Below are 20,612 nucleotides of genomic sequence, written 5' to 3'. Positions count from 1 at the left end.
AACCATACTTTTAAATACCATAAAATACCATCAGTCAATACCATGAATCTTAAAACCATAGTAATACAAGATATTTTGCTATCGTAAAATCAAAATAGTATAGTATTTTTTTTTCACATTTGACTCTTACTCAACTACTATTTTATATATATATATATATATATATAGGTAAGGAAATAAAGGTTAATTTCATTTCTGCAAAAGAGAAGTCTTCAAAGTTTATTTACCTGCATCAGCAAGTTCAACATGTACAAAAAGGACAAAACTGTCATAAACGAAGTGGACATGTCTCTATATGAGAGCCCGCATAAGGCAAAGCTGAATATTTTAACAAAACATTTATTTTTCACAGTAAGATCTGGACTGCTCTGTTATTTCAGCAACCCTCACTAATGCAGACAACAAAGTAAACGTAAAGACATTAAACAAAGCACAATAACAAAAGTTATGATTAAATCATTGCATTCAAACCTTTCAAGCACCACACATATATGGATACGAGGCACATCGTTATAGACAAATATTCCCATGCAGCACATGTAAGTGTAAGTGCAGCATTTCTACTGCTTCCTGAACCCCTTGAGGATGGGGTAAATATTTTCAAAGGCTTCATAGATCTCTGACCGCTCTTTTGCACCTAAAAATCATAAATAACGTGAGGAGAATGAGTTTTACAAAGCAATTTCAATGCAACACTTGGAATAGTTCCCCAAAAATGAAAATTTTCTTATGATTTGGAGATTTGTTTCTTATAAACCTGCAGCTTTTTATTTCAAAGATGTTTATTGATGAACTAGAATTACTTGGAGATTATTGTGATGTTTTTCGAAGCTGTTTAGACTCTCATTCTGACGGCACCCATTCACTGCAGAGGAGCCACTGGTGAGCAATTGATCATGTAATGCTAAATATAAAAAAAAAAAAAAAACTAAATTTTGGATTGTCTGAGAGTGAGTACATTTGCAGCTAATTTGCATTTTTTGGGTGAACTCTTCCTTTAAAATTGGACCATGTGAGATTAGACTAGCGAATAAGACTATATACCAACTATACCTGTGAGCACAACTTTTCCAGACACAAAAATCAGCAGCACAATACGTGGCTTCACCATGCGATATATCAATCCAGGAAACAACTCTGGCTCATAGCTGGAGGGGTAAAATGGTTAAAGACAGATGTTACAAGGCCACTTATATTGCGGGCCAGTAACCATCAAACTTAATTATGACAGACAGACAGACAGACGCCTGTCCAGACCTGCTGAACTGCTGGTGAGTGAGGACCAGGCCTTCTAAGCGGATAGGAAAGCAGACGTCACAACTTCCAACCATGTTTTGGATTTTGAAGTCAAGGAATTTGGCAGGGAAACCAAGTTTCTGTACCACCCGGGCATATTTCCGTGCTGCAAGGCGAGATTGCTCCTCACTGCTTGGAAAGATAAACAAAGGGAAAGGAAAATATAGGGTAAAAGACACATGTGAGCCTAACAGAGCTAAGCTTATCTATTTTACAGTTGTGCTACCCTAATGCATTATAGTTAGAGTTCTGAATATATATGATGTATACCTCTTGGCCCCAGTGCAGACCATTTTCCCAGAGCTGAATATGAGAGCAGTGGTTCTTGGTTCACGGATCCTCATTATAACAGCAGCAAAACGCTAAACATAGGCAAAGTTTGGAGTTATGCTATTAAAAAGACTGAAAAATGTACCTAAAACACAAAGTTAAAGGAAGAGTTCCCCAAAAATGGAAACTCTGTCATTTATTTGTCAACAGCATACAGAATAAACAATGACAAAATCTACAATAACTTTTCCTTTAAGAAAGCTATACAAATGTGTGTGTTTGTCTATGATTTAATACAATTCTATATAGTGTTGCATATATAAACTACAGTAGAAAAGTACCTTTGGGTTATATTCAGCATTTCGAGCTTGAAGTGCAATGGATTTGAGATTCAGAGGGCAAGCAAGATTCACTGTTGACACAATATTCCTGTGTATGATCAAAAACAGGTTTGGAAATATAGTATACAAAATTAGGATGCAGTGGCTGGTGGTTCAAAAGTAATCACTCTATACTTAAAGTAGTGCAAAGGATTCTATTCAAATGGAACTAACTTACTGCAGACATTTGGTTTACTTAAATCATGGAGTTTAAGCATTATACAGCCTTTTACACTCTTAAACATAAAGCTTACAACATTTTTTTAGTGATGTCATAGATGAACCATTTTTGGTTCCCCAAAGAACCTTTCAGCGAACAGTTCTTAAAAGAACCATTTCTTCTTAGTGTGGAGCACATTTTAATATTCAAACCTTTTTTGTGAAATTGAAAGGTTGCACAGATGATAAAAAGGTTCTTCGTGGAACCCAATATAGAACTTTTGTTTTATATGTATATGTAGCAATGTTTGAAAGAAAAAAAAATAATTAAAAAAGTTCTGGGCTTATATGATGCCATAAGATGTTAAAAAGAATCCCGGATACACATGCTTCACTTTTTCTTTTCTTAAAATGCCTTACTGTAATTGCGGGATGATGCCGGAACTCTCTGCCACTGGTGTCATGGGGGTCATAGGGGTCATGGGAGTCATCGGGAGATTGAACTGCGAGGCGTTTTGTGCAGAATTACTGGTGTCAGTATCTGCCTCTGTGGACTCTCTCGGAGGACAGTCAGTGTAAATGCCGCTGTCCTCATTCCTGCTGAGATTCTCAGCCTGTGACGGCTCATCTTGAGTGCCCAGTTCATCTGGTAAGAAGCTCAGGTCCAAGTCTTCAGTGAGATCTTTCTCCTGAGAGGTTAAAGAGGACAGGAAAGAGGAATCTTGGAGCCGTGGAGCTGGACCCTGTAGGCCCAGATCCCCCTCAAAGATGTAATCAGATGAACCTAGGAGAACCAAAAAATAAATAAAAATACATTATAGGCTATAATGGTATAATGCATCAATATAAATTTAAAGCACTGTATATTGTTAAACGGAAACAAACTTCCAAATAAATAAATGAATACATAAATGACAAGGACAGTTATTTAAAAAAATAACATTTGAAAGTGTACAGCAATATTTTAGTAGTATTTTATTTTCATTTGAAATATTTAATTTGATTAATTGGCCCATTTTTCCATTTCTGTAGTAAGGTTTCAAATGTATTTATTCCTGTATTTCATATTTCCTCTTAAATATGCTGATTTTCTTATTTATAAATACTTAATTTGTTATAAGAACACGCAGACTTGAGTGCATCTCGATAAGATTGTTTATGTTTTCAGCAGTCAAACACTTTCAGCCATTTATTTCACAACTTACAGCAATAGTCTGGTCAAAGTAATTTTCGAGAGATGCCTCCACATCCATGTTCCTTAAGGTCCATTGGAAGAAAACAGATTTGCAAAACACGAGAAAAGTCTCCTAGTCCAAATAACAGCGCAGGCACTTTACCTGAGGATGTGATCTAATTGGCGTCAAGTGTGAAGCTACTCACAGAGGCGTGACAAATCATGCCATCAAAACTAAGGAGGTAGTTCTGTTTAGTGAACTGGGAATTTTTATTTAATATATATGTATATAGGTTTTTTTTTTTTAATTTTGTTATTTTTTTATTTTATTTATTAATTTTTATTTATTTTTTTGCATTTTGGGCTAACAATATAACAAAACGTTACTTTAAGAACATAAATAAATAAATTTTTCTGAAGCGCAGTCTCCGGCCAGTAGAGGGAGACAGACACGGCGCTGTAAACAGTCACTTTTGCGCGTGAGCGGAAGACAGACGTCATAACATTAACAACTGTTAAACATGTGAGGAGTGCATGCGAGCTGTCTCTTATTATTTTAAAACATTAATACTTCATTGTATAGTATGAATAGGTAGGCATGCATGAGAAGAAAGCATGCGTGTTTTAAGCTGACGAAGGCATGTGAAAAATCACCAGTCAGTATTAGTTTTATAGAAACTGTGTTATGGATGCAGTTAAAGAATGCTTGAGAAATGTTCCTAAAGAAGCTCGGGGTGAGTTCACTTACAGTACTGTCTGCTGACATCTGAACACTTACAATATGCATTTATATGACGATAAAAAAAACAGACTGACAAAAGATATATAGATAATTGTCATGTAATAGAATATTTACAAACTATTTATTTATTAATCTTTTTTTTGTTGTTGTTAAATGATATATTTTGGTGCAATAGAAAAAAAATATCTTATGCACCATAACATATACTTTCATATCATATCTTACCTTAAAATTAAAAGAAGTATATAAAATTGGGCTTAATCGTTACAAAAACAATGTTACTGTAAGGTTGTTTTTTGTTTAAAAATAGTTTTTTAAGAACATAAGCAAGACTTTTTTGTTGAAATACTTGTAGAGACTTATATCAGTGATATCGCTGTCTTCTCTTCCTCAGAGCTTTATCTTAATGATGCAGTGCCATACCTGGATGGGCCGCTCTCTCCACTTCAGTTTTATCGTGACTGGATTGGTCCCAACAAGCCCTGCGTCATTCGCAATGCCTTCAGTGATTGGCCAGCTTTGTCTAAATGGAACCCCACATATCTCAGGTGAGCCAATCAGATGATCAGATCAGCCTGGGAGCACTAACATTTAAACTTTCCTCCCTTTTTTATCATATTTGTGCAGAGAGAAAGTGGGCTCCACGGTCATCAGTGTGGCTGTCACTCCAAACGGATACGCAGATGCCGTGAACGGGGATCGCTTTGTGATGCCAGAGGAGCGTCAGATGACCTTTAGCTCTCTGCTGGATATCGTCGAGGGGAAGGTGAAGTGCAGCGGTGTGTTTTACGTTCAGAAGCAATGCTCAAATCTGACTGAGGAGTTACCGGAGCTGACGGGAGACGTACAGACTCACATCCCCTGGATGAGTGAAGCTCTGGGTAAGTTTTGCACACATTTTGCATCCATTATCTACCTGGATGTGCCTTTGACTGGATAATGGCTTAATAATGTGAAATGTGGATTTTTATGATTTAGGAAAACAGCCTGATGCTGTAAATTTTTGGCTTGGGGAGGAAAGCGCCGTCACATCAAGTGAGTTTGTCTTCATTTGTTTGTAAACGTAAAATATTGTAAACTTTAAACCAGTGGACCAAAACAAGCATTAACATTAGCTAAAACAGCAAAAAATATTAAATTCACTCCCTCAACAAATGTTTTATTTTTCATTAAAGAGCCAGAATTTCCACAGAAATCTTATGTATGAGGTAGCCTAAGTTTAAAAGTATGAATTCTTGATATGGAAAAGTCATGTAAATAAATAAAATCATAAAACGACGTGGGTATTTTAAGAATGAATATGCATTTTTCTAGATAGGCCAAGCTCTAAAATATGTTATTTGGTAGAAATTGTGAGTAAAAAAAAAAAAATTTTTTAAATACTTACCAGTACCATTATCGGCCTTTAAATATTTTGGACAATAGGGGGCAATGAAGTCAAAAAGGTTGAAAACCACTGCTTTAAACATTTTTGTGAGCAGCACCATTTTTTCTCTGTAGTGCACAAAGATCATTATGAGAACCTGTACTGTGTGATCTCTGGACAGAAAGACTTTATTTTGCTTCCACCGACTGATAGACCTTTCATACCGTATGGTAAGAAGTTGTTTCTTTATCCAGCCATTTTTATTTTTCTTGCTTAGTTTGAAAACGGAATGCTTTTTAAAAAGAAAATGGCTTTAGGACTATCTATCGGCATTGTGTATTATTTCCTCAACATAGAGCTCTACCAGCCAGCGACATACAGACAGAAAGAGGATGGCAACTTTGAAATAGTGGATGAGGAAGATACAACCAAAGTGAGTTCATATAATTTATAAATGCTTATTGAAATGCAATTGTATATTTTACATAAATTTTATGATTATACATGTTTTAAATACATTATAAAAAATAATCCTGCAATCTTTCAGGTGCCCTGGATCCCTCTAGACCCCCTGAACCCAGATTTTGATAGATATCCCTCCTACAGGCTGGCGAAACCTCTGCTCTGCACTGTGAAAGCTGGAGAGATGTTGTACCTGCCCTCCCTCTGGTTCCACCACGTTAGACAGTCTCATGGCTGCATAGCCGGTTGGTGATTTGACCGCCAATAATAATGCAAACAATACCAACTTGGCTTTCAAATTCTGTTTTGTACTTCAGTTACGTTCTACAGTGAAACTAATCATGAATGAAACTGCTCTTTTCGTCTTGACAGTGAATTTCTGGTATGACATGGAATATGATATCAAGTACAATTACTTCCAGCTTGTGGAGTCCTTGACAAACGTTGTTGGATCACTGTGAGCCTGTTCAAAGGTGAAGATTTGGCTGCTGGCTTTACACCTGGAGACTTCATGAGATATGCATGTACATTTTCCGTGATATAGAATATATATTGCAATAAACAATGCAGTTTAACATGTAATAAATACAGTTTTATTTGTTTTAATTTCTTTGAGAAAGAGATTTCAGGTGACAGAGAATAGAAACACTTGACTTCGGTTTGGAGCAAAAGGTAAGACAAAATCACAAGTTTCCAAAAAGAAACAGTCTTAGAGAGCACTGGTCCATCTGTAATGCTAGAATACATCTTGATCAACTGTCAATAGGTTAGATGAAAGCAGAGCTGGTCACCACAGAGAGATAGCGCTGAAAGCAGGTTTGCATGATTGTTCATGAGGAGCAGGTCAAGCATACAACCATGCATTCTAGTTCAGGGTGCGAGCCCTCCATAAATTCTGCCTTTCTTCATGCATATGCAGTGTATTCATGCTGATTCTGACACAGTACTTTTGTCCTACTGTATGCAGTCCTACTGTACGGTTTTCACTTCTGCTACATCACTAGCACACTAGCTAGCTAAATCAAAATTTGTTTGGGTTTACATTATATATATCATTTTTATCTCATGCATTTTCAGTCTTGCTTAAAGCCATCGCACTTGTCATGAGATGGCAAATAAGAGTTGCATACAATAATGGATTTAAATAAATCTATTTAACTACAAGTCTGCCAGTGCAATCTGCCATTGGTGAAAAGGGGTATGTAACAGTTGGGTAAAAATTTGCATTGTTGTTGCAATTGCACATTTTGCATCTTTCATTGTTAATAAATTTGTACCAAAATACAAGAGAATGTGACAGAGGTGGAACTAAGCATCAAGTCAATAAATAGAATTTATGCATCTCAGACACCAGGCAAGTTGCAGCTGAACTAGTTGCAGTGTTGACTTAAGCTGGGTGTACACTGTGCAACTTTTTTTTTTTTTAAATGTCAGATCGTACAATATGACACCTGTGAGAAAAAAAAACATGTCGACTGTATTTTATGTCAGGCTCTATGATATAAATCTTTGGTCACCACTGACGGCATCAACTTGAGCGATCAAAGACTGTCATTTGTCCCGTCGACAAAATCTTTTAAGATCCTAAAATCGTACAGTGTGCACCTGGCTTTAGCTTGGATTTGTATCAGTAGAAGAGCTAGACACGTTAAAATATGTGCAGGTCCATCTATATAAGAAGTTACAGTACACTTAACATATTACGCCATCATTTTGAATTAAGCTTAATGACAAAAAAATTGCCTTACTGTACATTTTCAATATTATCACAGAAAAAGAAGAGTTGTTTCAAGCAGAGGTCAGAGAGGCAACTCCTTAACCTAGTTAGCAATGGATTGTGGGAAAGACTCTTGAGAAAATAACAGAGCACATCACATAACAATAAAACACCTTTAAGAAGTCAAAATTGGAAAATAAGTTTTTTTCTGTAAAAATGCTTTTCAGGATAAGGGTATTTTCAAAACCAAAGTTCTGTAAAATCTGTAAACTGTTCTCATAATTTGTGCACAAAAGTTAAACAAACTTTCTACTTGGCTATTGCAACTCTATTATTGTCACCAGAACAATCAATTCAAGTTCAGTGTTTTTATGGCAGTTTTGTTTTTGTCCCAATCTGCAACCTAGAATTAATCAATTAGAGGTGGACAACATCCAAATATCACTGATCATTTCGATATATAACCTGCTTGAATTACAAATGCCAGATTCATTCCTTCAAGCAAATTGCTGGTCGAGATTAAGGCACCCGTATCCATGAGACAGTTACTATTCAAGTACAAAAAAGTCCTGCAAATAAAACAATACAAAATCATTCTTTGAATTCCCCCATTTTTTCTCTGGCACCCATCTGTCTCTGCTGGGCATCAGGGCATTGACACCATACAACAAACAAACGTTGAAGAGCCTCTGTGTGACTCAATGACCTATCGCATGAGAATAAATATGAACCCCAACATCCCAATTCAACTTGAGAGTATCAGCACAAACACAACATACAGTATAAAATCATTCCATAATAAAAGGTAAAAGTGAGATAAATCTGCCTTGCTAAGACTTCCAGGGATACCGGTCCCTTCGTAAGAGAGCACTGAGAATTTCTAAAAATATCAAACACATTGTTCAGATTAATGGTGGTTGCTGGAGAATCCGCTCAACAACAGTTTGTTTTTCCACATGACTGAATATTGTATCCATATAAAATTGCGTATTCATCTTTTAAGACGATAACCACTGAATCAATTTTGCTGTACCCATAAGTTAACAAAACCATATAATCAATTGCTCTCCCTGATGCAGTGTAGGTCATTCAACAGTTGGCCAAACTATCTGCATGTGTTTTTAGTAGCAGGGCACAACATTTTGCAAAGGGGTGAGAAAAGTCAGGGGTGTGTTGCTGCCATAGTAGCATGCTAAACAGGGAGGTAGGATAGTAGAAATTCTTTTTAATCTCTTTAATAAAAGCTCCTCTCTATTTTTAAAAATGGCTTGGTATCCTGTTACAGCCACAGCACACGTAGAAATCAGATTTTGTTGTCCATCCTCTTCTCCACTGCACTGAGCAGCAGTCTGGAGTACTGCTCTAAAAGGGCAAGTGTTCTGTCGTCACCTAATGTTGCATCACTGTTAGCTATTGTGCGCACAGTGCAAGTGCTGGGAGATCTTGAAGGAGTGCATGGTGGCAGGCAATTCAGCTCATCTCTCATCGTCTCAAATGCTTCGGCAAGCACATGTGCCATTTCCTGCTGCTCCTCACTGGAGTCGGTGGAGTTGCTTAGCTACAGGAGCACACACACATATGCAAAGTTAGATTCAAGTCACCCGCACAAAACAGTTTAGGCAGACGTGTGGGCTGAAGTGCACCCTACTCTACAATTACATGTGAATGTGGCCAAATGATAACATACCATTTTGTAGAGGTGGGAGGCTCTTTTAAAACTGCTCTGCAATTCATTGGCAACCAGCCTACAAGAATCCACACTGAGAGATGTGTCTGCAGAGGAGAAACCCAGCTCTGTTAGAGTCATACTGTGCCTTAAAATGAGCTGAGCAACAAAAACATACAATTTTGACTGAGCATACAAAGAAAAGCAAATCTGAGAACTATAAGGCATGGAAAAAGATTTTGTGCAGTGGTACTCAGCACAAGTGATTTACAGAAATATGACATGGATTAATGTCATTCGTTGTTCCAGAAACAACATTCCAAAGAACAACCCCAACATTAAAACCAGAGTGAAATGATTAATCATAAGAATATTGTTGCATGACCTTGTCCTAAAGACCAGAGGTTAATGAATGGTTGGTAGGAATGTTGTTCCGGGTACAGTTTAGCTCCTGGAGTAGGGGTGAGTGATATGACCAAAATCACGATATGATTAATTTTATTTCCCGGCAATTTTTATTTAAAGCTATTTTTGCTTTAAATAAGGCTTTTTTTGATACCACAGGAATTTCATATCACAAAAAAATAATACTAGCTTTAAAAAAAAAAAAAAAAAAAAAAACCTCACTGAGGACAAGTAAACGGTGATTAAATAAGAATAAAAAACTAATTACAAGCAAGACGACAACAAAAATAAATAGCTACAGTAGAACAAATAAATAAGAAATGATACATACATTGTATAAAGTAATTAAATGTATAAAAACACTGCATATTCTTCACTGTGTAATTTAAATATATTTCTTTTAAAGTTACAAAAGTTATTTTACAAGAACAGTGAGAGATATTCTCTCTTTTGTTGTTTGATTAACATGAATGACAGACAGCAGGAATATTAGACTGCTGTCACTTTAGGAGCTGCCCGGATCCAGTATACTGTAACACGTTTTCTTTCTCAGCTGTTTGCTTTCACTTAAGACCTAAATTACTGTGTTTACAAGGATACTTGCAAAGACAGGCATTTTGACACATACAAGTGTGTGTAATTAACCGTTTAATGCTCTCAAACAGCACGCGCATATAGTGAAATTCGCATGTAGTGAGTTCTCTTTCACTGCTGATTGCATTGTCTTCAAAGTAGTCCATGGACTTGGCAACATTGCCCTACTGTAAAATCAGAAGGATACCCTTGACGTAACCCAGGGGTGTCCAATCCTGTTCCTGAAGAAGGCAACTTCCAGCAGAATTTAGCTGTAGCCCTAATCAAACACACCTGAACAAGCTAATCAAGGTATTCAGGATCACTAGAAACTTTCAGGAACGTGTGATGGAGCTAAAACCCTGCAGGAATGTAGCACCCAGGAGATTGGACACCCTTGCCCTTACCCAGAGGTGTCCAAACTCAGTCCTGGATGGCCTGCACAGTTTAGCTATAACTTGCCTCAACGCAACTGACTTAAAGTTTCTAGTATGCTTAGTAAGAGCTTGATTAGCTAAACTCTGCAGGACAGTGGCCCTCCAGGACCTGGCCCCTCCGAGTTTGGACACCCCTGCCCTAAACCTAATCTGACCCTACAGGGCTCCAAACAAAAAAAATCGAGTAAGGAGCCATTGGCTCCTATAAGAAAAAAACTTAGGAGCCAAATAATTTTTTTTAGTGCCACAGAATAAACGGGTTTTATTTATTTTATGATTATTATTATTTATTTATTTACATTTTAACATTTCAATCATACTGTCATGTGTTTATGTCTCATCTTTTCTTGACTTTATCAGCATTTTAATCCATCTTGTAGATCAGTGGTTCTCAACTCCAGGCCTCGGGACCCGCTGCTCTGCACATTTTGAATGTTTCTGAATCTGACACACTCAGTTCAGTTCATGGATCTCTCTCCTAATGAGCTGATGATCAGAATCAGGTGCGATAAATAAGTGAGACAAACAAAATGTGCAGAGCAGTGGGTCCCGAGGACTAGAGTTGAGAACCACTGTTGTAGATGACCTGGGAACTAAGGTTCACTTAAAGTGGGAACTAAATGTCTTTTCCAGCTTGAAATATACAGTCACAAGGAATTGTTCATTACACAGAATCTATACCAGTATCATGGAGCATAAGCATCACTTGGCAACTGAGTGTAGCTTGGGCTCCTCCTACATGAGACATTTCAGTAAGTTGTACTGTAGGATCTCTTATAAAATAGCCTACCTTTTGATGTTAATTCATGTTCACTATGTACTATATTAGAAAAGAGAAAAATTAAATGGGTTCACTTGCCCTTGAACTGAGGCGCTAAAGCGACCGCGCCTGCCCCATTAAGGAGCGCCAAAACTGTAGCCTATTGTTTGAATTTCGTTATGAATTCAGAATCATTTTAAAGCTGGTACTTTAAAACCAACAAAGCACAGAGCTTTTTGCGATTACTGGACGCCAGTTGCACTTCAAATAATGAAGTTCACGCATTAAAAGAACACAGACCAAGATCTTGTTTAGAAGAAAGCCATATAAGTAATTATTATAAATGAGAATTGTGAGTGCGATATTGCCAATATCCATACAGCTGACAGCTTTACCTGTTCTAGTTTGTTCAAGTTGTGCACGAAATAGCCGCTGTATTTTCTGCACTTTACCTTCTTACGCCTCCGTCATTTCTCTCTCGCTGCACAGCGGAGCTGCGTTTATCAGACTGTGTGCGTCAGCTCTGATGTGCGGCAGAGACGAGGACTGTTTGAAACTCTCTTTTCCACTAAAACTTTGATACGCATCGTCTCAGTTTAATACGTGAACATAAAAGATTTGATCGCAAAACAATTAGGAAAAAAGGCATTACATTCAAATGTTTAAGTTATAACATGAAAATATATACCCAGATAGCAATAACACTCGGGCTGATTCTGGCTGAAATGCGTCTCTGTCCGGTTCAGTCTCGGCATCGGTGAGAAGATAATGGGCCAGAGCCATGCCGACTCTACAAAACAATTCTGGCTGACAGACGGCTTTTTCCCTATGGCCCGATCTCGGCTGAAAGCTGTTGTACAGGCGGCAGGTCCACACTCGGTGTAGTTGTGTGTATTAACCTTCGGCCCGAGTTCGTTTTAAACAGACGGGGCGCTGCTAGAATGAAGCAAATCATCCCGCCTGAGAAAACTTTTTTTAGCGGTTTAAATCCTAAGGAGCTTTCGGCGGGTAGTCGCCATGGCGACCTCAGCAAAAACATCACTCGCAAATTAATATTTATGAAATTTGTAAGTACAAACAAACCAACAAAATACAAAAATTCAAAAAAAATGATCAGTTAATATTATGCTGTTCCTGGCTTGAAATCTAAAATAAGAGGACAAAAATTTGTTAGTAGAAATGTTCCAACAAATTATGTTAATTCAAAAAGGTTCTTCTTGTGAAAATCATGTTTATGCTTTGAGGATCATCCATTTGGATTGATAGAAAATGTTTCAGTGAGCAAAATACATATGTCAAATAATGGCCTGTTAACTGGTTGAGTACCACTAGATTAGAGGATAGACGTTACAGCAAGTGTTAGTAGGAGCATGCCTCACCCTGCAGGTGGTAATGGTTAATGGGTGAAGAAGGTGAAGAAGAGATGAAGGATGTGATGGAGGAGGTAGAGGATGAGAGAGGCCAGAGCCCTTTGGTAAAGAAGTGTTTAGACAGCCCAAGCCGTAGCTGAACAGAAGATGGAACAAGGGAAGACTGATGTCCTGGCAAACCTGAATCTTGAGATCCTGAGGAAGACTGAAGAAGACTTAGACTGCACTGGCTCATGGGAGGGCACTCAGTCTTGGAGGTGTCCTCTTTTCTTGGCTCTGTGTGCGATTGGAGTTCATCCTCCGTTAAATTCTTGGTCTGGCTGGGAACAAGTACCATACTAAGCTCAATCTGGTCTGGGGTTTCAGATGGACTCAAACAAACAGCTGTGACCGGTTGTACAATGCTGTTGGGCAAGTGAACTGCTCCAGGATTTGAAGAGGGAGTTGTCGGAGTTCTACTTGAGGACTCCTTTTCCTTTTGTACAGGTTTGGGGGTCTTGCTGCATGGCGAGAGGGAAGATAACAAGGGTTTATCTGGAAGAGGATTAGGAATGTCTATATGGAGCAGTGGTCGAGCACTGCCAGTCACTTTGACATGGAGACCTTTAGAGGAAGCGTTTCCAGTTGAGCTAGCACTCAGCATGGGTATGACTGCTGCATGGGGCATGGAGGGGCCTGGAAATGGGGATGCCGAAGTATTAGGGGATGAAACCTGGGCAACAGGAGTGGTGGGCTTGCTTTGGGAGGTGCTCCGTGGGTTGGAAGTGTCTGAACTTGAGCCCCGGCGTAGGTCTGAAGATCCTGTGTCTTCTAACTCTACCACATTCAAGTTGTCACCCATGGAAACAGAGCGGGACATCTTGGCCATAGAGCTAGTGGTAGGACTCATGTAGGAACGGGATTTGGATTTGGTAGGTGTGGTGATGTCCTTTGGCAAGGCAGTCGTGGGGCTGATGAGCGGGACGGTAGGAAGGGAACGCCGTGGTCGTTGTGTCTGTTGGTGGTCTGGAGTCTGTGGCTGTGGATGGACTTCCTTAGAAGGACGACTGGATACCTGGACCACGTCAGCTGATCAGAAGAGGGAGGAAACAAGTGATTAATGTAAGTAAAGAAGACAAGCCCCATGGAGTAACGAATGCAAAACAATATCCTAAACCCTAAATGTGAAATACTCCATATCACCACACTGAGTAGCACAAGTTCATGGATGATTTACCCTCTGAGGAAATGTTGTGGATAGACTGAGCTTTCCTCATGCCTGCAGAACTGTTGTGACTTGCGGCAGCTTTAGCGACAGGGCTGATCAGTCTGCGGGAATCCATGATGGGTGTGCGTTTCTTCTGAATTAAACGTTGACCTGTTGTCCTCTCAATTCCATGGGGTTCCTGCTGTTTGGCTGGACTCTTATTCTCCATGAGGGGCCGCACCTCTGAGATAAGTGGCCGCACAACTCCACTGGTGGTTTTAATGTCACTGCTTTTGTTTGAGGGGAACAGGAATGGAGTTCTGGTAAAGAAAGGACAGAGCATGGTCATGTTTGCCCCTCAGAAGTCCAAATATCATTGAAAATAGATGTCACGGTTGGAAGGGATTTGGTCAAAGGGTGACTGTTTCTTACCTGCTAGGAGAGTTCTGAGAGAGAAACTTCGAAGACATGCTGTCAGAGATATTTGGAGTTACTCTGGTTGGACTTGCTGCCAAAGAAAAAGAGTATGAGAACTCATGCTAAAATTAAAGAAAAATGTTTTAAGCAAATTGTGAACTTGTACAGTACAAACACCCTACCAGGGTTGTTGAGGTCTGACAGGTTTGCAAAGTGCCTCTTGAGAAATGCCTCCTGGTCTGGGGTCTGAGGTACAGGAGTCTGAACCTCATTCTTCCTCAGGCTGTCCTCCTCTTCCTCATCAAGATCTTCCATATCCAGTTCTGATGAGTTTCCATCTACACTCAATGGCTCAGTCGGCTCAGAGTCTACAGTGAACACATGGAAATTTACCCTCCTTTATCTCATCAAGGACCCATTGCAGTTACTGAAATGGTCATGTAAGTCTACTAGTTTTGTTTTTAAATACCTTCTCCAGGGTGTTCAGGGCTTGAAAGACGACTGCTGGAATACTCCATAGAGCAGGCGCTGTCTGGACTCTGCTTCTCAGGACAAGAGTTCACTTTAGCACATCTCACACCATGGGGCAGCTTTTTCACTTGATACTCACTACGCACAAACAAAGAGAAGGGAGTAGGTATACAGGTATTTGAGGACCATCTCAAAATGGTATTTTGTATCATATTATGCTTCTAACTACACAATTAAAGAGATACTCCACCCAAAAATGAAATTTCTGTCTTAATTTACTCGCTGTAATATCATTCCAAACCTGTATAACATATTTTCTAAAACATAAAAGGATATACTTTGACAAATGTTTCACAACTGTTCCTAACTTTCTTCAAAGTAACTCTGTGCTCCACAGAAGAAAGAAACTCATACAGGTTTGGAACCACGTGTGGGTGAGTAAATTATCACTGAATTTCTGTTTTTGGGTGGAGTATCCCTTTAAAGATTGTTTAATGTGAAATGATCAGAAATGTTATGTTGTCAGAATTAATCAATGTATATTAAAAATGTACACCTATATTGAAAATAAAATAAGCTACTAAGATTGTTTTTACTGACCTTCCAGCAAGACTGATTTGGTCTTCACATCCCTCAGGATACAGCACTTCTGTCTCTGGGGTTTGAGGGGACAGTTTGATGTAATGAGGACTTGCTTGTCCTCCTGGTTCATTCTCTTCAGGTACCTACAGAGAAGATACACAAGTCAAAAAGAGACAGAACAAACAAAGCAGTCTGCATTCATGAGCACAAATACAAGGCAATAATTTCAAGAGCTTTATTCATTCTCATTTGATTATATTTTTTCTGTATTATATCTAGGACCTGTTGAAGACACTGCAGTATTATTTTAATGACTTTCCACTTTGTTGCATGCTGGTTTATTATTGTTGCATCATACTTTTTGAATTTCATCCAAAAAATTAACTTGTTCATTGGTTTAAGCTGTAAAAAGTGGAGCAGATTTATGCTGGTACAGTGAAAAGTTTAGCTCCATGAGACTATATTTGACATTGTATCATATTAGATATTAAAGTCAGAAGTGTACGTATACGTTTTATTTTCATATAAAGCTTACCCATGCGGCAATAGTCTTCAGACTGATGGTGCTGCCTAGATCTTGGTTCCTAGGCGGTGGAAGGTCTTTATGAACGTCTTGGGTTTTGCTGGGAAAGAGAGGCATGGCGAACGACTCCAGCTGCCTCAGGTCCAGCATGGACTTCACCTTCAGATCCATACTACCCAATCTCCTGGACCAGCGCCGTCTTGGTCGTGGACCTGAACCCTCATGTTCACAACTGTTGGACTGCTGATAAGAGAGAGAAAGCATGTTAAAGAGCATCAACAAAATGAGAGAATCAAAGCTAAAATTAGGCAAACTTGTCACAGACTTTCTTACCTTCTTCATGTGGGAATTGAGAGTGTTGCGTTTTTCATCAGATGATCCTTGCAACAGAAACAAACAGTAATATTAGAAGCTCAAAAAGCTTAAAATAAACATTTGGAAAAAGTCTCGCCCAATAACATCACACAACGTGACCCAACCCAACCCAGAAGAGCCGGATGCAGTATATATATATATAGAACTAGGCAAACCAGTTTAGTAAGACTGCTGGAGAGTGTCTGATACATTACCTGTCTCCTCGCCACCACTGCTGCCCGATGACATGTGAGGGAACATCTCATCTTCCTCTTCAATGCCCTCCTCTTCCTCCACGTCTTTGTCGCTGTCGGACGACATTGTGCCAATGACCGGGGCACCGTGGATTTCTTTCCTTGTGCTGATACAAACCAGAAAACATTATAAAATCACCATTTTGAGTTGTGTAATTGCAAAAGTAACACATTAGACTGATTGGCTTTATACCTAAGTGTGTGTTGTTTATTTGGGGGGGTCTTCTGAACAGGTTTGCTGTTCTGTTTCAGGTCCGAAAGTCGTTGTCTCATATTGATGGTCAACTCAGGACAAAGCCTCCACACAAAGATACAGCTGAACACACAACAGCAGGCAAATTTAGCAGAGTCAAAAATGGATTCTTCATCTGAGAAACTGATGATTTCAGAGATTTCAGAATATCTACCTGTCTCCCGACACAGTTATCAGATGTTTACAGTCATTAGTAAACTTCATTCCTGTTACAATCTCTAAAAGAGGACAACAACACAATGCTTAGACTTGATTTCAGCAGATAAAATTATTCTTAAAAGTGTTTCTTGAAAATACAGCATTATAGCTGCATAATCTCACACGCAGAGTTTATCTTACCAGAATGGCCAAACATGGTGGCCACACATTCTCCAGTGTATAAGTCAAAGATGCTGATGTTTTTGTCCGAGCTGCTTGTGGCCACATAGAGACCAGAGGGATCTGTCTGAACCTGATAAACACATTCAGACATATCAATAACCATATAACTGAGATCAAAAGTAGTATCTGAATTAATTTAATACCTAATCTTTTCATTCAAGGTCTGCCTACCTTGATAAGTGTCCCGTCCTCCCCTTGGGAGCCCTTGTAGACTTTCTTCTGTTTGCCGTTGCAGATGTTAAAAATCCTGCAAATAAAAAAAGTAGCAGAAACCTTTTTTTTATATTGAAGCAATTACAACATTGATAATAATACGAAATGTTTCTTGAGCAGCAAATCAGCATATTAAAAGGATTTGTGGGATCATCTGACACTGAAGCCCGGAGTTATGATGGTGAAAATTCAGCTTTCCCATCACAGGAATAAATAAAATTTTAAAATAAATGAAAATTAAAAAAAAAAAGAGTAACTTTAAATGTATTAACTTATTAAATAAATGCAGCCTTGGTGTGCATAACAAACTTATCTGAAGGACATTTAAAAATCTTACCAAAACTTTAAATAATGACTTGTTTGTTTCAGAAAACCTTGGCTAACATTACAAGTGGCCTGGGGAAAAAAAAAAATCTAAAAGTGTATAATTTCACCATTTAAATTGTCCTTTTTGAATAGGCAAATGCGCTGCAGAATTACGTACTGTATTTTACCCCCTTCTTTTTTCAGCCACCTGGAGGTGCTATGCCTTCGTGCCTTCAACTGCCATGCCTTACAGCAGATCAAACAAGTGCACTGCCAGCTTTGGGAGGAGCAGAACCAATGAACCCCTCAGGCTTCACATGACTTACACGAGGAACAAAAAGAGTCTGTGCCCATTAGAGGCATTGAAAACCCAGAATGAGCTCCAGTACTAAGGCCTACAGCACTGACTATTGACTCTATTGATTTATTTGTATAGGTCAGGCCTGTTTCTTTTAAGATCATTCACTGCCGCTGCACAAAACAGCATCGAAAAGATGCTGCTTTCAGTGAAAATGAGACAAAGGCAGTAAATGGCTGGCTGTATTATACATGACATTCCTGGGATTTTTCTTGCCCACAGTGCAGAATAAATTTGCAGTCATAGTTTGAATGAACAACAGGAAAACAGTTGCAAGTCATGCGCTTGTGCTGCTTCCTTTCTAATGTTGCCCTGATGTGTGGGACAGCACAGTGAGACTTACAAAACACAATGAGGAAAAGAGTGCCAATATTGAAGAATAAAGGAGCAAAACTTGAAAATTGTCAAATCAGCAGGAAGGCGAATCTCACAAAACTGCCAAAAACATGTCCAGGTCATTAAAGAAAATAATAAATAAAAATATTACTTCACTTAAAAATGACTTACCATAACTACAATGTACAAAAAATAAAATGTATAATATTGAAAATATTATAAAATATATATATATATATATTATTTAATATAATACAAAATTTATATACTATAGTAAAATGTTGTACAGATATCAGTTTTTGATGATTATAAAATACTGTAATATAGTAATACAATATAGTAAAACAAAATTACACACACAAACACACACAAAAAACAAAAACAAAAAAAACTCAAAAGTAACATTTGTTGGGTAAAATGTTTAATTACCATGAAAATAATGTCATACAATAAAAAGGGCCAAATATAATTTTAGTTTTCCCTTTAGGCTTAAACCATGACTTCTACATTTTTGTGACATTCACCAAGTAAAACAATTACATGATGAGACAATCAGATTGTGTCTAATGATTTTAGTTGGTCAGGCGTCTCAGACAGTACAGACAGGCTGACTCAGTGTGTGTGTGTGTGTGTGTGTGTGTGTGTGTGTGTGTGTGTGTGTGCGTGCACACATGGTCTACAGCATGCTAAATGTGACTGGATTAACCAGTCAAGCTTCTAATGCCATCCTACTGTACAAACACAGATGACTGTAACACCTGTCAGATAAAGTCTATACAGTCATAACCTCATAAAAGAGTCAAGATACCGTGAAATTATTAAATTACAGAAATTAAAATGTAAATATAGATACAAAAACACGTGTTCATAATTCTATTACAAACACATTAGCAAAATAATAGCCTGGATTTTCCTGGAAGACAGGCTCAACTAGGAAATGCACAAAGGACAGGATAATAATAAAACAACTACTACTACTACTACTCATACTACAATTAATAACAACATTGCCAAAAAAAAAAAAAAAAAAGAAGAAAACAAACCTGATACTGCGATCCTGACATCCAATAACAGCGTATTTCCTTGTGGGGTCGATGTCCATGTCATACAGAGTAGTCTTCCTCACTATGTGATGAGTGCGTGTGAACGCTGTTCCCTCCTCTGTCTGTTTTGGCATGTTTAATGATTAGTACAGTGTAAATAATCACCAATATAAACACTACTTAAATTTTTTTTTTTTTTTTAAAAAGCACAATTCATAACATTTCTGTGTTAATTATTCTTCCTGAATGTTTTCTCCAAAACAAGAATGGAAATGATCTTTAAGCATGATTTTGTGGATTTACAAGCGGTCTGTTAATGATCCCTGGTCCTGGGTCACATTTAGAGGTCAGAATTAAACTGATTTAAGTTCTGCAGGTGGCCTATATTACACTTGCACAAGCTCCTCAAGACGTCACATCTGATCACTTGTCCACTCCATTAGTTTACTCCAAATTAATTGTCCACCTTAATCTGGTTTTATGTTTGGATTGAGGGTTTTGAGAAGCAGATTCCAGTGTAAGAAAAGAGTATAATAGGAAAATACAGAAGTTCAGAGGAAAACAAAGAAAATAACTAATTATTAGAATGTGAGACATGGAGAAAAATGTCTTCTTTATGGGGAATTGTATCCATATCCATGGATAATGTTTATATTACATACCTATTCTTCTCATACATGTTTATGTTCATGTCGGTTCTAACTGGAAAATATTTAATTCTATTAAATGTTTTGTGAATTCATCTCAGTAGCTTATAATTCTTAATGTTCATTTAGAAACATACTGAGACTCTTGAAAGTTGATCTCTCAGAATTAATTTAGGACGTGCTTGTTTGTGTCTCACACTTAATCACTGGCCGTTGGTATCTCATTTGCAAACAGCTGTTAAGTGCTTGTGTGTCTATTTAAATCAGTTGTTCTTTGAAGCTCTGGCAACAGTTTCTCAAGGGCTGAGGAATCTGACAGACAGCTCCGAGTCAGGACTCAATGATAGAAATGTCCAATGAAAACATCATAGACTATGGTACATAATAAACATCTAAATGTGACAAAAAGTGATCTCACCTTCTGTGCCGTGCGGAAGTAGATGCTCTTATCGGCACCGCAACTGATCATCCTGACTTTCCCATCGTTAGCTGAAACAAAAACAAAGACGTC

General features: G+C 38.1%; 3 protein-coding genes across 7 annotated transcripts in view; 1 reads left to right on the top strand and 2 right to left on the bottom strand.

Moving 5' to 3' along the window:
• Positions 1-204: 204 nt before the first annotated feature.
• tbpl2 (TATA box binding protein like 2) lies at positions 205-3,478 on the bottom strand. Of its 2 annotated transcripts, none has more exons than XM_042743260.1 (7): positions 3,311-3,478; positions 2,526-2,890; positions 1,908-1,995; positions 1,567-1,658; positions 1,258-1,428; positions 1,054-1,148; positions 205-637 (listed from the first exon to the last, which is right to left on the bottom strand). In XM_042743260.1, the coding sequence occupies exons 1-7, from the start codon at positions 3,356-3,358 to the stop codon at positions 561-563; spliced, it is 936 nt and encodes a 311-aa protein (XP_042599194.1). In that variant the 5' UTR covers positions 3,359-3,478; the 3' UTR covers positions 205-560. The 2 variants fall into 2 exon arrangements, with proteins under 2 accessions (XP_042599194.1, XP_042599195.1); XM_042743261.1 differs by having other exon boundaries at positions 206-637; positions 1,258-1,425.
• Positions 3,479-3,767: 289 nt separating this feature from the next.
• On the top strand, positions 3,768-7,260 carry jmjd7 (jumonji domain containing 7). Of its 2 annotated transcripts, XM_019120062.2 has the most exons (8): positions 3,769-4,013; positions 4,416-4,569; positions 4,649-4,902; positions 5,000-5,056; positions 5,522-5,617; positions 5,744-5,820; positions 5,935-6,094; positions 6,222-7,260. In XM_019120062.2, the coding sequence occupies exons 1-8, from the start codon at positions 3,965-3,967 to the stop codon at positions 6,308-6,310; spliced, it is 936 nt and encodes a 311-aa protein (XP_018975607.1). In that variant the 5' UTR covers positions 3,769-3,964; the 3' UTR covers positions 6,311-7,260. The 2 variants fall into 2 exon arrangements, with proteins under 2 accessions (XP_042599193.1, XP_018975607.1); XM_042743259.1 differs by lacking the exon at positions 5,000-5,056 and having other exon boundaries at positions 3,768-4,013.
• The window catches only part of mapkbp1 (mitogen-activated protein kinase binding protein 1), a 52,528-nt gene continuing 38,335 nt past the window's right edge, over positions 6,420-20,612 (bottom strand). For 2 of the 3 annotated variants that reach the window (XM_042743251.1, XM_042743253.1), the window contains 17 exons: positions 20,520-20,590; positions 19,455-19,576; positions 17,370-17,445; positions 17,157-17,268; positions 16,972-17,035; positions 16,758-16,880; positions 16,526-16,671; positions 16,290-16,336; positions 15,969-16,199; positions 15,452-15,576; positions 14,850-14,989; positions 14,563-14,748; positions 14,396-14,471; positions 13,994-14,283; positions 12,958-13,845; positions 9,254-9,339; positions 6,420-9,124 (listed from right to left, as the gene is read on the bottom strand). In XM_042743251.1, coding sequence (XP_042599185.1) covers positions 8,870-9,124; positions 9,254-9,339; positions 12,958-13,845; positions 13,994-14,283; positions 14,396-14,471; positions 14,563-14,748; positions 14,850-14,989; positions 15,452-15,576; positions 15,969-16,199; positions 16,290-16,336; positions 16,526-16,671; positions 16,758-16,880; positions 16,972-17,035; positions 17,157-17,268; positions 17,370-17,445; positions 19,455-19,576; positions 20,520-20,590 — 3,038 coding nt within the window. In that variant the 3' untranslated portion in view covers positions 6,420-8,869. The remainder of the gene's footprint in view (positions 9,125-9,253; positions 9,340-12,957; positions 13,846-13,993; positions 14,284-14,395; positions 14,472-14,562; positions 14,749-14,849; positions 14,990-15,451; positions 15,577-15,968; positions 16,200-16,289; positions 16,337-16,525; positions 16,672-16,757; positions 16,881-16,971; positions 17,036-17,156; positions 17,269-17,369; positions 17,446-19,454; positions 19,577-20,519; positions 20,591-20,612) is intronic. The other variant, XM_042743252.1, reaches the window with a different exon arrangement.

Source organism: Cyprinus carpio, chromosome B17 (genome assembly GCF_018340385.1).
Source record: "Cyprinus carpio isolate SPL01 chromosome B17, ASM1834038v1, whole genome shotgun sequence".
In the NCBI taxonomy this organism is placed as follows: Eukaryota; Metazoa; Chordata; class Actinopteri; order Cypriniformes; family Cyprinidae; genus Cyprinus; species Cyprinus carpio.
Note: the sequence above shows the minus strand (reverse complement) of the source record. Positions and strands in the feature narration are given on the sequence as shown.

Coding starts and splice junctions, on each gene's coding strand:
- tbpl2 (XM_042743260.1), bottom strand. CDS start 3,358: ATGGATGTGGAGGCATCTCTCGAAAATTACTTTGACCAGACTATTGCT. Junction 2,891..3,310: donor ACTTTGACCAGACTATTGCT/GTAAGTTGTGAA, acceptor TTGGTTCTCCTA/GGTTCATCTGATTACATCTT. Junction 638..1,053: donor TGGAAAAGTTGTGCTCACAG/GTATAGTTGGTA, acceptor TATGATTTTTAG/GTGCAAAAGAGCGGTCAGAG.
- jmjd7 (XM_019120062.2), top strand. CDS start 3,965: ATGGATGCAGTTAAAGAATGCTTGAGAAATGTTCCTAAAGAAGCTCGG. Junction 4,570..4,648: donor TGGAACCCCACATATCTCAG/GTGAGCCAATCA, acceptor ATATTTGTGCAG/AGAGAAAGTGGGCTCCACGG. Junction 5,821..5,934: donor ATGAGGAAGATACAACCAAA/GTGAGTTCATAT, acceptor GCAATCTTTCAG/GTGCCCTGGATCCCTCTAGA.